A 16,430-nucleotide genomic window follows, 5' to 3' on the forward strand; every position below is an offset into this window, starting at 1 on the left:
TTTCATGTTTGCATAAGACAGGGTTGTCCATTGTTGAATCTAAAAGGTTAATTTACAAAGATTGCTAAGAACAGTTCTGCACTCATTCTTAAACTACAACAAATAGCCTTACAGATATCGGAGCTGGTATACAAATCTCTGCCCTGGTATATAATACCATGATGTCACAGGTCAGGAATTGATCAAGACACATGGATTGAAGTGTGTGAATGACATTAAAGCAAAGGTAAAGTAGTTTCACCCCATATGTTGGTCGATTCCTGTCTATGACATTATATTACTTTTTTACCAGGGTGGAGACTTTTACACCAGCTCCCAAATGCCTTTGTCGTCGGCTCTAGCTCATGTCCAAGCATTGGATTTGGATTGGTAAGGTACAGGTCCAAATTGAGACAAAGGCCATTTCCTCGTATAGTTGTGGCTACGCGAGGGGTATGCACACACTCTTCGCCAGCTCCGTGTCCACTGCGGTACAACGATGTCAAAACGTGCACGTCGTGCAGCTTAGGTGAACTGGTTGCAACGAGCTGCCAGGTGCTCTCTTCATTGAGGCTCATCTTACAGCTGATGCCTGCCCTTCAGGCTCTGCCCTCTTCCACCAAAAAAGATTGCTGTTGGGGACTTATTATTAGCCCCAGGAGTTGCTAGGAATGAGCCTAACTTTCAGCCTGGGTGGGGGCTGAACAAAATTAGCTCCCAAGACACTTCGATTTCATTGAGGCAACAAAAGTAAGTAGCCCTTGTTTCAGAATTATGGTATGTAAAGAATATATAGGCTGGTGCTATAGAAAGGTGTGACTGCAGCCTATTAAATAGTCGGTTATATAACAGACATGGCAAATCACTGACCTGTCATACATTTTCATTGTCCCACTTATTTTTTTAAAAATAGAAACAAATGTTTCAACCATAAATAGTTAAACAAGCGGTTATCTTGTTGCGTTTTTTTAACTCTGATTCTTGCTACTTTACTTTATTCATTTTGTCAGTATGTTTTTGTGTTGTGCTATCGTTGCTGAACAGGTTGTGTTTACCTGTTTTAGCCCCCTTGATAAACTCAGTCGTGCTGACTGATGAAACGTCGGTAGTAAAAGCTAGGTATCATCTTTGACATTGTCAGGAGGTAACCTAGTAGCCTGGGTTTTTTTTTCGCTGAGACTTTTTGGTCATTTGTCCGAAATGACTTGAAAAAATTCGGTCATTTTTTATTTATTTCGGTCATTTTTTCTGATGAAAATATTTCCTTTGAAGTAGCTGATACAAACGAAAATTTGCACTTCCTGACTAGCTACAACATTAAGTTTCGCTGAGAAACGTTGTCGTGTTTTATCTGAGAAAAGTTAGAACAGACAAACGTTACTTTCAGTCTTCGAAATTAACATATTTTTATTTTTGCAAAAACATTGTCAAGGTCAAACGGCAAAAGTTGAAATTGCCTCGGCAATTGCATGTGAACGTTTATTACGAAAAAATTGTACCAAAACATGTAAAGCGAAAAGCAAAATATATACTAGAGTAGTCTATCACGACCGCACTGTTTGATTTATTGTGATGTAATAATACCAAAAACTAGCGATAAAGCGAGCAACGCGATACGCACGCTGTTAAGTAATAAACGTTATATAACTGACGGGGGGAAAGTAAGTTAATTTTGGGTTGATTCAATGTTCGAGGCAACACAAATCGATTTAATTTTCCAGGCCGGTTATATTGCGTAACAACAGTACATACCCAATAAGAAATTTACGTTTGTTTTACATTAATTCGACATCTAGTGGCGTTGAATTATTATAAAATAACGTTAATTGCTCAACCAGGTACCAGTAACAAAATAATAGCTTCCTGCGAAAAGATTGCCTCGATTTACGTTTACACTAACATAATTTCGGCACAATTGAGATACTGCGAGCAACACAAAGTCGCGAGGCGCGATAAGGAGTAGATGCTTAGACTAATTTGACGTCTACCATCGTTGAATCAATGCAAATAGGATGATATTTTTATGAAAGATTCAATTCTCTCAGCTGGGCACGTGTCTAAGCGCTGGCGAAGTAGGAAGTAACCCAAATAAAACATCCAGCAATAGTAAGAGTCTGGTGTAGTCCAAGAAAATTATTTTTTTTTTGTAATCTTTTGGTCCTTACAAGCGCTCCTGTGGCCTCAGCATTTTTATTGCCAACGCTAACGCATCTGCGTCGGCAATCACCTCGGCAAGTGCCGATTGCCCACGCTAATTTCGAAGACTGACTTCTGTATTTGCGTTATCACATATAATAAGACATTGGATCAACGTTTAAACACTAAGTCTACGTCTTGTATTTCCGATTGACAAGAAATCGTACAGTGGCGCAAGAAGCTTCTTTGCAATCACTGAAATCGATTTGAGCGCGTACGTATTTTTTCGGACATTTTGACCGAATTGACTATATTTTTTTCGGACATTTTGCTAAAAAATCAGTCAATGACCGATAAATGACCGAAAAAAAAAACCCAGCTAGTAGCGTATAGTCACGCAGCCGTGGCCGAGTGGTTAGCGCATTGGGCTCACAGTCGAGAGCGTGCATGTTCGACTCCAGCCACCCGCACTTGCTGTTGTTTCTCTGGGCAAGAAACTTTACGATAATTGCCTCTACCCAGTGATCGATTTCAAGTAATGGGTAGCCTAGTACCAAATTTAAGTCATAAGTAGAGTAGACAACCGGAAACAGACATTGCCGTCGGCTGCAGCGTGGGTCAGGTGTATGTCGGAAGGCGTACACCGATGCATAGCGCTCAAGTCCGCTTTCCTGCAATGCAGGATAAAGATAAACAAACAACAAACACCAGAAGAACACAAGTTACTTTAATTAATAAATATATATTTCACTGAATAATTGGAAAAAAGTCTCCACACTATTTTAGTTTTGTACTGAAATGCTATATAAGTCATGTCCCAAATTTTTAGAAACTTTCAAATCTGGAAAATTTTCAGGTTGGGTAGCTGTCTGCCCTGGACTTCAAAATTTACAAATCAAAAGTTTTAATCTTTAACGGATTTAAAATGTTCTCAAGTTAAGATAGAATTCCTTATTTGGCAACTCTCAATCAATCATTTTATTTTTCGTCATTAACTCATGGTAAAAAGTGTCATAAATATAGCCATTTCCCTTTAGTTTTCCATTGAGGTGATTAGCTAAGTTCTGCAGGGGCATCATTTGTTTTCAAATTTTTTGCACCCTTCAATTTCAAAACACCACTTGAAAGTGTAGTTGACTCTGTGCAAAGTCTCATTTTGTTTTTGCTCACTTTTTTGTTTTTGTTTCAAAACCTTGCTAGCTCATCTTGTGAGATTGCAGTGTCCAGGAATTTATGATTGTATACAATTTTCTCATTGTTGGCTTATGTGTATTTACCACCACATTGCAATTGTACCCTTATTCAACATTTATTATTTTCTCTAGTATTTTCAGTATTGTCAGTGGTAACATTTTCTTTATAACAGTGATGGGTTCGAAGCTGACTTGGTGACCTTATGAGGTCTTTCTCTTCATTCCTCTCATATTTCATTATATAATGTACCGGTGTATTATCGTGGTATTATGAGAAAAAACTAAGCCAGCGATTGATTGCAGATATTTTTAAAATTTACATGGTGACATGTTTTATGTTTTGTATATTTTATACGCAAGTGTTGATTAATGCAAAATGGATCTTAGAAGAACTGAAGAAGTGACTGGAACACTACCATGCAAATTTATAACTTATTTGAAAGTTCTAAAGAAAATTACTGTTGAACCTTTATTGATGGTTGCTTTGTTTACCATAGTATTGTATTCAATTATATCGCAACAGTACATATACTATAAAATATCCAAAAACTTTGGGATTGACAATGTTACCCAGACATCATTGTGTGGTACAAACAATGCTTCAAATACAACCAAAGAATTGCAAGCAAAAGTCTCTGCAGAATCAAGTGCTTGGATACTTTACTTAAATATTGCAGGTTTGTATACTTTTTTCATGTAGTTTGTATTAACAAGACCTTTTGTAGAACAACAGCCCAGACAGCAAATCAACTTCTTTTTACATTGATTCAACATCTACAGATGTCTACATCTACAGATGTTGAAGCAATGTAAAATTCTTGATTTTCTGTTTGAGTAGGGTTTTAATACAAATTGAGAAGAAAGTATTGACATATAGTGTAGTCATAGCTCGTCTTTAAATATGATGGTCTTATTAACTTGACTAGGTACCGAGTGTTATTATGCTCAATGTGAAGTTGTTGGTCTGCACTCATAAGCATTAAGCACAAAGTTTGTGAGCTGGACGCCAACAACATTGTCCAAAGGCCATTGACAAAACTATCCATAAGAATTTGGTAGCATACAATATCCTTCATCTGCTGTCACTTTCATCATCATAATCCATCGTCGGTTTGTTCCCCACTAGTGGGGGTGGCCGATTGTTTCCGTGCAGCAATTGTCTTAATCCCTTTTCTCCATTTCACCCTGTCCCTTGCATCTTCCTCCTTCAGTCCGACTTTTTTAAACTCATCCTTCACTTGTTGTTTCCACGTTCTTCTTGGACGACCGCGTTTCCTCTTCCCATCCACCTTTAGATCTAGTGCCTTTCTAAGAAAACTTCCTTCCTCCCTCCTTATCACATGTCCAGTTGTTGAAGTGAGTAGGCCTAGCTTTATTTGCCTTTGTGAGTGAGGTATTTTGGACCATATTTTGTCCTTTACATTTCTTCTAACCTAACCCGTCATGATCATTATTCTGGTGGCAATTTGTCAGCACAGTGTTACAGGTACAAAAACTCTCTCGTTAGATCAACAATTTGTTGTTTCCACAGTTTTTATTAAATATTTGATAGGACTAGGGGTCACAAACATGTACAAAAGTTTCGCCGTGGTCCAGAGGGTTTGGGCTAAAGAATACATTTCGATGACATGGGTTTGATTCCCATCCCTGTTATAACTCTTTTTCCTCTGTATTTACCAAACAAAGTCCAAAACATGAATCAACTCTCTGGCTAAGTGCTAGAAGGGCCATAATTGGACGGTAGCCACTTAAACATGTTCTGATTGGTTTACAGTGTCCATTTGGGTCTTACTGAAAAGTGACATGTTGAAGTGGCTACCGTTTTTCCATCCATATCTTCGTTTTTACTTCCATTTTCATTGTGTTTTAACTGTGTTATTTTGTTTATTGACTTCTTTCTGTGTATTGGGGTTGATTTACAAGTGTTCATTTGGCCCACAGAGCAATTTGAGTTTGAGACCTTTTGTATAGACCAAAGGAGTGTTTAATAGACTACCGATCCAATCAAACTAAAATGGAATAAATAAAGATGACAACGACATAGCCTACTCATTAAAGTGTGAAACAAGCTTTAGCCAATTAATAGTGCTATTTCATGCATCTTGCTATTGTAAGTGTAAAATTGTTTTTAAAACTCAACTGCATGTGCTGCAGGTTATGCCTGATAGTTATCAATTCCTAACTTTTGTTGTTGCTCAGGCTTTGTTCCTTCATTCTTTTGCACTGTTATTATTGGAACTTGGGGCGATTCCGTTGGGCGAAGACCACCTTTATTTTTAAGTTTCTTTGGATTGTTTTGTATGATTATCACATACATAGTGGTGATCCAATACGAACTTCACGTGGCATATCTATTAATTGGAAGAATTTTTGCTGGAATTTTTGGTGATTTGAATTCGATTTTATGTTCCTGTTATGCTTACCTTGCCAATACATCTTCCCACAAAAATCGAACATTTAAAATGTCCGTTGGTGAAGCATCTACTGGGATTGGTGGCTTCATAGCAAGTGTGATTAGTGGTATCTGGATTGATGCCCAGGTGAGTTATACTTTTGCGATTTGCAGCATTATCAATTACAGTTACTATATTTAATTTGAATAGAGCTCTGTTAGCTTGTGTTAAAGTTCTGTGAAACTATATAATAACAATAACAAAATTTGTTTTATTGATTAAATTCTTTTTTTTTTCTGCAAGCAAGATAATACTGGCCTTCAGCGTTACTGTACCTAGTATGGTAAATCCTTTTTGACCTTTTTATTTCCTTGGTTCTGTAAAATAGCTTATTGTTGGGTAAAAACCATACCGTATCTTAAAAGATAGGCTATTAAGTAAGTAATATTAGTTGGAAACTTGTATAATTTAGTGATAAAACTTACACCAGCAGAAAGGCGGCTTTTTCACCGAAGCAGGACATTAAGGCGCGAACAAAACGGCGCGAGACAAAAAGGCGCAGAAAAAACGGCGCAGAGACAAAAAGGCGCAGAGGCAAAACGGCGCAGACAAAACGGCGCCAAAGTCAATGTATAGAACGATAATACTCTGCAACCATAACGAAAGTTTATGTGTGAATAAGGATTCTTGGAGCTGGTATACAAGTCACCCCCCCCACCACCCTTGGCAACTCATGACAAAGAGGAATTGACCAAAACATGTGAAAAAAATAAGGAAAAGGTTCTGAGCTTGTTACATTGACTTTGGCGCCGTTTTGTCTGCGCCGTTTTGCCTCTGCGCCTTTTTGTCTCTGCGCCGTTTTGTTCGCGCCTTAATGTCGTGGACCGCTTTTTCACTGTCTTATTCACTGTCTTATTCAAGATTTTGTTGGCATTTCGTTATCTTAATATGAATAATGTTTTAGGGATTTTTACCTCCATTGTGGTTACTGTTCAGTCTCCTGTTAGCTTCCATGTTGTACATTGTGTTTATCCTCCCCGAGAGTCGAGAAGGATTGGACAATGGCAGCAGTGTATCTTTTAGTAAGATCAGGTGAAAAATTGAAAATCGTTTGTTTTATTAATTTATTTACTCATCTACAAGGCTAATTACAAATAGTTGAACTTTTTGACTTTGATCTAATCAGCTTGGTGATAATCTTAATTTCTAATGTTTTTGCATTTGATTTTTACCATTCTGATTATAACTGTCTAATCCTTGTTGATTGTTTTTTTTTCTACTTTTTAACAACCGCAATATATTTGTTTCCATAACTGCTTTATTCTAAAAATCAATGAATATGTGTGTTACTTGTTGATGATCAATGACATTGTACTATATTTCAGAAGCCTATTTTCATTCCATCATTTTGTTGTTGTTTGGGAATTTCTTTCTGAAAATCGGGACAAAACCCTGAAGATTCTTGGAATAATTGTCTGTTTTTTTCTGCAATTATCTGTTCATGATGGGACCGGTGATATTGTTGTTGTGTATGAACTGAGCCCGCCTCTGTGCTGGTCATCTTCATTAATAGGGTATGATTTATAGGCTATTGTTTACAGTGCAAAAAAAATGTCTATATACTTCTTTATTTGCAACTGTTTTTGCTTAAGGATGTTTTTGGATTGGATGTATGCTGTTCAGTGTTCATATCCGTTTATTCATATTTTTTTTAATATTAAAGTTTTGGAGTTTATGTCGATGCCAAATTGCATTGTGTTTTTATGAAACTTCAATAGCTATGGATCTGCTGTTCGAGATTCTTCGTATCTCTTTGGAGTCATTACCATCAAGCTGTTGTCCCAGAGAGTTTCAGATTTTGCATTCATTTTATTAAGTTCACTTTCGACGACGTTCTCGTTGGTATGGTATGCCTTTGCATCTCTAACATGGATGATGTTCGCCGGTAAACGTTTGTCATATTTGCCTATCTTTTAACATAGCCTAACTGCCGCTTAACTCCAAGTATAACTAGAAAACACCAAGCCGCCGATTTTACCACTTGAAGCGATTACACTGGTCTACACAAAATTTCAGGTTTGGGTTTTGACAACTCATTTTAGCTAATTTTGGGGCGCTGAATCCGAAAATGAACTCAGATTTTCTCTATCACATCACGTTTTTGAGATATAAAATATCCTTAATTTTTGAAAAAAATCAATTTTGCCCCCCTCTGTTGTCAAAACAAGGAATTCTGATGCAATAAACATTGTTTTACATGCAATAATCTAGCTTTAATTAGCAAACAAGCATTCTATGTTATATTCACACAAATTTGCGTTGTCTTTATTAAAATTTCATGCCTTGGAATAAAAAATAGGCTGGCAAAAGAGCAACCATAATAACATCAAACGCTACATTATGCTGACGAACATGTCGATAGGACAATGACAAGGTATTATCTGAATTATAGCCTACAGTTCACACAATATGCACATAGACATTCCAATGGAGTGCAGAAATTCTGAAGACACACACAGAAATTGCAAAGTGCCAAAATAAAGATTGACTCAAAGGGACTTGGGCAGGGCGAGTTCAGAAACAGTCAAAAAAAGAGCTTTCATAAAATATGAACTCTTCACTTATAAGCTTAAAAATGCTCTTTTGAGGGAGTTTTTTTATGAGCAGCATCTGGAATTTCTCTTTTAAAACTCCAGCAATAGTCGGCCATCATTATGACAATCCCACCGACATTGATAACGTTCCTCCATAATTTTAATATCCTGGTGGAAACGTTCACCCTGTTCTTCACTAACTTTCCCAAGGTTTTCTGGAAACTCATCCGCATGGCTCTTCAAATAGTGAACTTTGAAGTTTGATGCTCATCCTGCATCCCAAATCTTCAAAATTAAGCAGTAGCTCCCTTAAGAGATCTTTATAATTTTCTGCTTTTCTGTTTCCCAAAAAATTTCTCACAACAGCACCGAAAGCATTCCAAGCTCTAGCCTCGAATGGCAACATTGATTTTACAAAATTTTCATCCTTTAACAATTGCCTGATTTGTGGTCCATTGAAAATCCCAGCTCTTTTTTTCTCTTCACTGAGACCAGGAAAAGCATAACATATATACTTAATAGTTAAAACACTCTCCTTCATGATCCAAAGCTTTTACATATTGTTTCATGCGACCAAGTTTGATGTGAAGAGGAGGCAAGAGGATCTTTTTGATATCAACTAACTGATCACGTATGATATTTTTGTCTCCAGGTGTCAAAGTGAGCCTTGGAGGCCACTCTTCTTTGTTCCAGTGCTGATCCTTGGCCCTGCTGTCCCAGTAGCATAGGAAACATGGGTATTTGGTGTAGCACGGCCTACTAAAACACGGCCAAATATGTTGCTATTTGGAAAAATTTCTAAGAGTCTGAATTGTTACAATCATAGCCATGATAAACCTGTCTTTTCCCACTTGCAGACGTATGTAAAAACAAGCAACATTTGCATCTACATATTTTTGGCTTGTTTTGCCAGAGATTAGATATGTATGTTAAGCACAATTTTTGCAATAATAATGTAAAATATGTAACACTTTCCAACTGCATCCAGGCGGTAGTCTCATCATACAGACCATACAGTCGTTAGTTTTTTTTTTATAAAGCAGGATCTTTCGCCAATAGCCATATTTTACTTGCAAAACTAAACTTGGCGAAGAACAAACAAATTACAATTTAAATTGACACATCAAATGAACACTGAACAGCTTACAACATAAAATCCCTAAAAAATCCTTGATATTTTCAATGGAACATGCAATTACACCAAACGATACTACCTCCAGGGTGCAGTTGAAAAGTCTTACATATTACATTATTATTATTGTGTAAATTGTGCTCAACGTACATACCTAATCTCCGGTTAAACAAGCCAAACATATGTCTAGGTGCAAATATTGCTTATTTTACTTACTTCTGGTCATGGGAAGATGACAGGTTTATCATAGCTATGATTGTAACAATTCAGACTCTTAGAAATTTCCTCAAATAGCAACATATTTGGCCGTGTTCTAGTAGGTCGTGGGTGTAGCCATTTTGTTGCCTCTTTGGGTTGGGTTCCAATTCGTTTGAGTTCCAATTTCGGGTTGGCTCTTTGGCCCTTTTTGAAAACCAGTTGGTTTCTTAAGTTTTAGTTTAGCCCTTTAGCTTTTTTGGGCCTTGTTTGGCCGTTTTCAAAATGTGAGGGATTGTAGAATGTCTTTTTGCAAGTGATTCTTTTTGCCTTGTCTTCTGGTGAAGGTTGTAACACAATAACACTAGTTAGGCTACTGTGGCAGTGTAATACAGGTATACTATTTTATTTCAATCGTGTTTGTTGGACTTGATCCAGAAAGACTAGGATGCCAAAGAAGTAGAAAGCAAGATATGAGAGCGGTACCGTACCGGTAGGAAATACAATAGTAGCCTACGGTAATTGGGGAAAAACTTACCACAGACATTGCGTATGCTGTGAACTCGAATGGGAGGATGATAGTGAATTGAATGTGGAAATGTTTGGCTGATTGATTCCTATTTCAAACAATAATGTTTGTCGATTTTCCTTATTTTTGTGTACGGTACACAGTAACTATTTCCGTAACAAAGGTATTACTTCAATTATTTTGTTTAGGTGAAATATTTAGCTATATTGCTAAGCCTAAGAATGTGTTGCTAATTCAGTGAAATTGCTTCTTAGTACTTGAAAATTGAGTTGGCCCTATTTTTGGCCCCTTGTTTTAAAAGTTGGCTCTTTTTTGGCCCTTTTTGAAGTGCAGTTGGGTCCTTGCCAAATTTACATCTGGTAACCCTGCTGCATAGAGATAGCAGCTGACCCACCGATAACGCCTGAGAAGCCAAGACAGGGAGTTCAAGCCAGCATGGAAAAACTCAACGCTACCAATCTCCACTATGTCCTAATACGATTATCACAACAGGAATTTTTTTTTATTTTAGAGGAAATCTGAACCAATTTATGAATTTAGTGTAAAAATATCTTTATGTTTGAAAGTTTATAGCTGTCAAAAATAATTATATTTGACATTTTACTGCACTAAAAAGGGTAAAAATTGGTCAATTTCATAAAATAATGGCAACGATAGAATGAAAACTTGATGTGATAGAGAAAATCTGAGTTCATTTTTGGATTCAGCGCCCCAAAATTAGCCAAAATCAGTTGTCAAAACCCAAACCTGAAAAAAAAAGTTGAAATTTGTAGACCAGTGTTATTATTAAAATAGTTTAAGTCTTGTTTTTATTTACAGTAATATATCTACGAATATGGTTGGGTTATTTTAAACGAATGCGGCCTATGACTTAGTTTCTGCTCTGCACTTGTAATAGTTTTAGTCAAAATAGTTTTTGTCACTAATAGTCTCCTGTACTGTAAACGGCTGCAGTAAAATTTTTTGAAACTTTGTTTTCTTAGTTTATACCATTTTCTTGACGTTAGGTAGTAAATAGATTAGTTTTTAATTAAAACTGTTGTGCTCCGATTGAGTGACTTAGGAGAAATTAAGCTGTAAACAGTTGTGTCAACTTTGCAATGCATGGCAATGATTCGGATGAGATTGCACTCTTGGATGGGTGTATCAATCAAGGTATCGTTGCGTTGAATCCAAATAAAGTAAGAAGTAAAATAGGAAGATTAATTTTTTTAGCTTCATTTACTTATTTTCCGTTCATCAATAATTTTTGATCTTAATTTATAATCCTTCAGGTTATTCCTTTGCTATTTTCCGCACAGTGAGTGCAACAGTTTTGCGGAGCATGTTGTCTAGGCTTGTTGGTAAAGCATCACAGGGTACTTCGTTTGCACTGGTTGCATGCGCTGAATCACTGGCATCTCTCGTTTCCTCTTTACTTTTCAATGGGATATATTCTGCAACTGTTGACGATTTTCGTGGGACTGTGTTTTTAGTTGGAGCTGGAATGCAAGTTCTCTTCTTTATACTGTTAAGGTACTTCAACATAATCTGTTTTAGTTGGCTGTCCAGATATCGATTTTTTTTTATATTAGTCAACATATGCGTTAGCCGTTAGGTAAGCCTTTTTAGAAAGTGGTGGTGCAAATAGACACGTTATTTTGTGCTAAATCCAAAGCCGGTAGATGGCGCTGCTGTTGCTCACTACTTAAAGCCGGCAGGGTTATATTAATTCAACTCTTACTACGATAATTTACTTGTCGCCAAAGCACAACTCTCACTGAAGCACGATATCCTTATTCCTACGCAAATTCGTCAAGCAGTGTAAGTTGTAAAGAGGATGTGGAGCTTTACAGACCGCAGACAATTCTTTAGAGCACATTGTTTTACTGTTACAATTTCAATTTTTTTCTGTGGTAATTCTTATGTAATCTCTTGTTACTTAATTTGCTAATTATGTATGTCACGGTGTTGCGCTGAAAAATTTGTTGGTTTCGCATTTTGTTGATCAGTTACTTTTTTTAAACTAGGCTTAATTTATTTAAAATACAGTACAGTATTTTTATATCGGACAATTTCGTACGATTTCAATTCGCTTTATAACACACAACAGGCATTCCGCATGTAGACAACACTTTTTACACCAGTAATTTTTCACTATAAGGTTGTACTGTCTGCGCTTGCTCGCAAAACTTTTGTGAAGCAAGTATATGGTGGTGGCCACTGAGCATTTTCCAGTTTCAAACTACAGTAGTTGTTTTCCGAAAATATTGTAATCGTTTTACTAAAATGGACGATAAGTTGAAACGACCACACTTGTTCTTTTATCGGTGCCAGACCGGAGAAGGCTCAGCCCTTTTGCCCACCTAGAATTAACGCTTACGATACATTGTGCTTCATTAAAAAGATATGTCCCAGAAGCAGTCAATGTTGTGATTGTTTAATATGCAAATGAAGTGTCCACTGCTATACAAAGCAAACTATACTAAATCCGTGTCACAGTTAGATTGTTTTACTGACGAATTAATTGTATGATGTCAAATTTTAGGTCGTCTGCAGTGGCGTATTCTCCATGCATGCAAGGAATGCACTGCATGCCTTACAATTTTAATAAAATCAGAAATCTTTCAGGAACAACGAATCTATGCGTAGAAATTGAAAATGTTAATAGCAGAACCTCCTCGCTCTCTTAATTTCAATATTCGAAACAACTGTTCGTTTTCAAAATTTGGCAACTTTGCTGACTTTGGCAACCCTGCATGCTGAGAAGAGCTCAGCATGCGTTGATAATACAATTTGCCTATTCGCCGCTCTTTTACCACACTGGTAAAAGAGCAAGTGGGACCAAGGCATGCTGATTTGAAATTGCATGCAAAACTAAAGTCACCATAATATGGGGATATTCCCATTGTGAAAGTTGTAAGTTATTACTGACACTAGTAACGTGTTTGTTAGAGTTTAGACAATGATTTTTTTTAGATTACTCCAGTATTAGGTTATACATAAAAAAAGAAAGAAAAGAAAAAGGCGGCATTAACTGAGTAGGATTGGTTAACTGCCAGCTCATCTCATTTGCTGATAAATTAATATTCAAGTGTTAAAAGGCAATCTGTGATACTATATAATTATCCAGCTGTTGGATAATTTAAGTAAGGTTCAGATTGCAAGAAAAGCTATAAAACTTAGGCAAATTTGCAAAAACTTCCTGAGAGGTCATGCCCCCAGACCCCTACACTGGCTATGACCCTCTAGGAAAATCAACCAGGATACGCCACTGATTGTCTGATATCCTGTTAACCGGTAATGTATAATGTATATTGTCCTGTTAACTGGTTATTAAAACGACAAATGTGCGGTTGTATTTGTTGTTCTAACAGCTGTATGAAGGCGAAATTGTGTGCAGTGCAACAAGCTTTCAATCTTCCTTTAACTTATTCTTTATCACCATAGTATATCTCTTACAGGAAATTCAAGTCATGCTTTAGGCACAATATTACAGCAGAGCAGATGCTATAACATGTCTTCTTGCTCTTGAACGTTAATCTTAACTTTTTTTTCAGCTTTGTTTTTTTCAAAATCAAACACGACTTAGCTGCCAATCAAGCGGAGGAATATCTCGGCTTTCAAAGTGATTTGTGAGTTATCATTTATATATTTCATATGTAATTCATAATCATAGTCTTGAGCAGTGGTGAGGCGACCCCCCGCTCAGTTTTGCCCGGAATAATTTCGATTAGCCCTGTGGCTTGGACTCTCATGAAGTGCCGTATGATACATTGATGCCACTGTAGACAGCGATGTAACGAACTATCTAATTACAGAATTTTAAACTTTTTTACAGTTGACCTTTATGTCAGTTGTGTATTTAATATGCCGAGCTAGACCATAACTATTGTTTAACGTACGTTTGGTGGTTACGCAAGTAGTTTAAACCTATGAGCAAATACAACCAAGCAACATCAGGGCTTTTATCATAACACAAAAAGAAACAAAAGTGTGAGCGTATTTTTGCATTATTTGAGTCCCACAGTCCATTTAAACTCGTTTCTCGTCCGTCAGAGGTTTTTGAGATTGTTCGCTCAAGCTTTTTGGAGTTCGTATCAGAAAATCAACGAAATCCTGTTTGTCATCCAAACAATGGCTCAATGCGGGCTGGAGAAGCTTCTTATATCTCTTAAAAGCATTCAATGTGTCTTACTCGTTTTGTTGTGCATGTCATTCTCTAACGTCCCTTACTTCAGTTTCATATAAATCAGTTTTTCAGATCCTTCACAATGGATAGCCGAAAACGTTTTCATTTTTGTTTTATTTTTGTATACTAATGGTAAATGCTTTGGTGTTGCTTGGTTTCGCTTATGTATAGTTCAACAAAGGAACCTCTACCAAACTTGCGATTTAAAATTGTGTCAGTTAAAATGTTATAACTGTAACTGTTTATCCCTATTATTTCTCAAGAACACGCGATTGCTTTGAAGAATTGCCAACACTCTTAAATATTAAAATTCATGAAACAGCGCGGTGGCCGTATGTTGTCGGATAAATTTAAGAAGTCGCCAATCAAACCATTCCTTTGAGATACCGTATCGAAACCGAGCAAAATTGTTCAATTGCCGACGCTTGCTTGCACCGAGCCAGGGATATCAAGATATCCCTGCACCAAGCACGTCTGCTACTTTTATATTTTACAATTTAATTTCCATTTACAAGTGCAGTAACTTGTCAAATTGACCTTCGTATTAATACATCACTAATTTCGTTCAGAGCAGAGGGTTGCCAGCAGACAGCGATGAGCAGTTCAACCAGTGATATTTGAAGGTGGAGCATTCAACGCCAAGGAGTTGGATTCTCATAAAAAATTGTCCAGTTTTGTTAAAAGCAATGTCCTTGTTTGACGTAGAACACGTGAATCTCTACCTTTATGTGATTAAGTGGAACAAAGAAAGAAAATTGTAGATCTTTTAGCATCTTTGTAATGTAATATGTCTTTCCTACCTTTTTATGAGTACACTTTCAGCTAATGTGTGCTTTGCTTAGCTATGCAATATCCCTGTTTGACATTTATTTCTGCTTATGATTCGCATCTCCAGGCCACAGTACTGTATCAGCCTATTTTGCAAAGGAATTGTTGCATTTTAATAATTTTATTTATGTTAGCCTCAGCTGCTGCAGTTTTATGGAGTGTACGATTACACTGCTTTACATAGGTGCATGTTACTTTGCAAAGTTGTGTGTATTAAAGCTTTTCTGCTAGATAAATTGTAAATTATTTTGAAGAAAACTGCATATTAGAAGGTCAAGGTGCAAAGTTTTAAGTGAGAAAGATTTAGTTCTGAAAAGACATGTTAGGTCTTTGCTGCATAAAACAATCCTAACACGAAAATGAAATGTTTCTTAGCAGTGTCAGTGAACCACATTATATTTGTTATTGGTATTGTTTGATTTTGGCTAAGAAACAATCTTCATTCCTGATCATACGTTTTTCGTGATTTACGTTTGCCATCAACGGAACATAACATGGCTTACTTTACTCGTACCAAAGTCGATACAAGAATTTGTAAATTAAAATTTAATAACTTTGATGTTTCGTCAACTCTATGTTGCTTTACCTTACGATGATGTCTATCAGTTATCTTTTATGTAATGTTTCTTGAACACCTATTGTATTTGAATCATCCGAGGTTCATCAAGCCCGTACTCTTTATAACTACCACCTGTTTTTTTAGATTTGTCTCGTATTTTTTCCTCATGGCCTAAATTCCAAAACCTTGTACTTGGTAAATCATTTCGGTCTCGAGCATGCTTTTACGTTCGCGTTTTTGCTATAATCGCTTAGAACTACCTTTTAGACACGTTTTTGTTGCGGCAAGTATTGTTTTTCACCTTGATGGTCGGAAATCGGTAAATCTGATTCCAAAGTGCGTTCTTTCAATCAACGACAATTCCTTTGATAGTTTTTAAAGCTTCCTCCAGGATCTATTCAAAGAATTTAGGCTACTACTACTACGTCTCGTTTTTTATGATCGCCTTACTGTACAATAACCTATCACTTTATTTCTCTTTTATTTTGTCGTACTGAACACTGATACGGTATCCATAAAAACGTGTATCTCATTGACATGTTCCTCAAGCTATCTCATTTGATTAACTTTTTCTGGATATGAGTGGATAGTTGGTTTAATAATTGTAAATTTACGCTTTGTCTAGTACCAGCGCTTTCATGAAATAGATAGATCATAATACCCACCCAAGCTTTCCTGTTTAATTTCAAGGTTTATTAGGAAATTTTTCGCTGCAATTAAA

General features: G+C 36.5%; 1 protein-coding gene across 2 annotated transcripts; it reads left to right on the plus strand.

Annotated features, from left to right (window-relative positions):
* The first annotated feature begins 3,685 nt into the window (after nt 1–3,685).
* Nucleotides 3,686–16,399, plus strand: LOC145772684 (proton-coupled folate transporter-like). Of its 2 annotated transcripts, none has more exons than XM_082584557.1 (8): nt 3,686–3,985; nt 5,508–5,848; nt 6,666–6,793; nt 7,087–7,275; nt 7,480–7,646; nt 11,426–11,666; nt 13,691–13,765; nt 14,892–16,399. In XM_082584557.1, the coding sequence occupies exons 1-8, from the start codon at nt 3,784–3,786 to the stop codon at nt 14,941–14,943; spliced, it is 1,395 nt and encodes a 464-aa protein (XP_082440683.1). In that variant the 5' UTR covers nt 3,686–3,783; the 3' UTR covers nt 14,944–16,399. The 2 variants fall into 2 exon arrangements, with proteins under 2 accessions (XP_082440683.1, XP_082440690.1); XM_082584564.1 differs by having other exon boundaries at nt 14,897–16,399.
* The last annotated feature ends 31 nt before the right edge of the window (nt 16,400–16,430 follow it).

The sequence above is a fragment of the Aplidium turbinatum genome, chromosome 1 (genome assembly GCF_918807975.1).
Source record: "Aplidium turbinatum chromosome 1, kaAplTurb1.1, whole genome shotgun sequence".
NCBI lineage: Eukaryota > Metazoa > Chordata > Ascidiacea > Aplousobranchia > Polyclinidae > Aplidium > Aplidium turbinatum.

What these genes read in the sequence shown, in the direction of transcription:
- LOC145772684 (XM_082584557.1), top strand. Translation starts at nt 3,784, where the DNA reads ATGGTTGCTTTGTTTACCATAGTATTGTATTCAATTATATCGCAACAG. An exon ending in ACTTTACTTAAATATTGCAG is followed by an intron (nt 3,986 to 5,507) that starts GTTTGTATACTT and finishes GTTGTTGCTCAG; the next exon opens with GCTTTGTTCCTTCATTCTTT. An exon ending in CTCTTCTTTATACTGTTAAG is followed by an intron (nt 11,667 to 13,690) that starts GTACTTCAACAT and finishes CTTTTTTTTCAG; the next exon opens with CTTTGTTTTTTTCAAAATCA.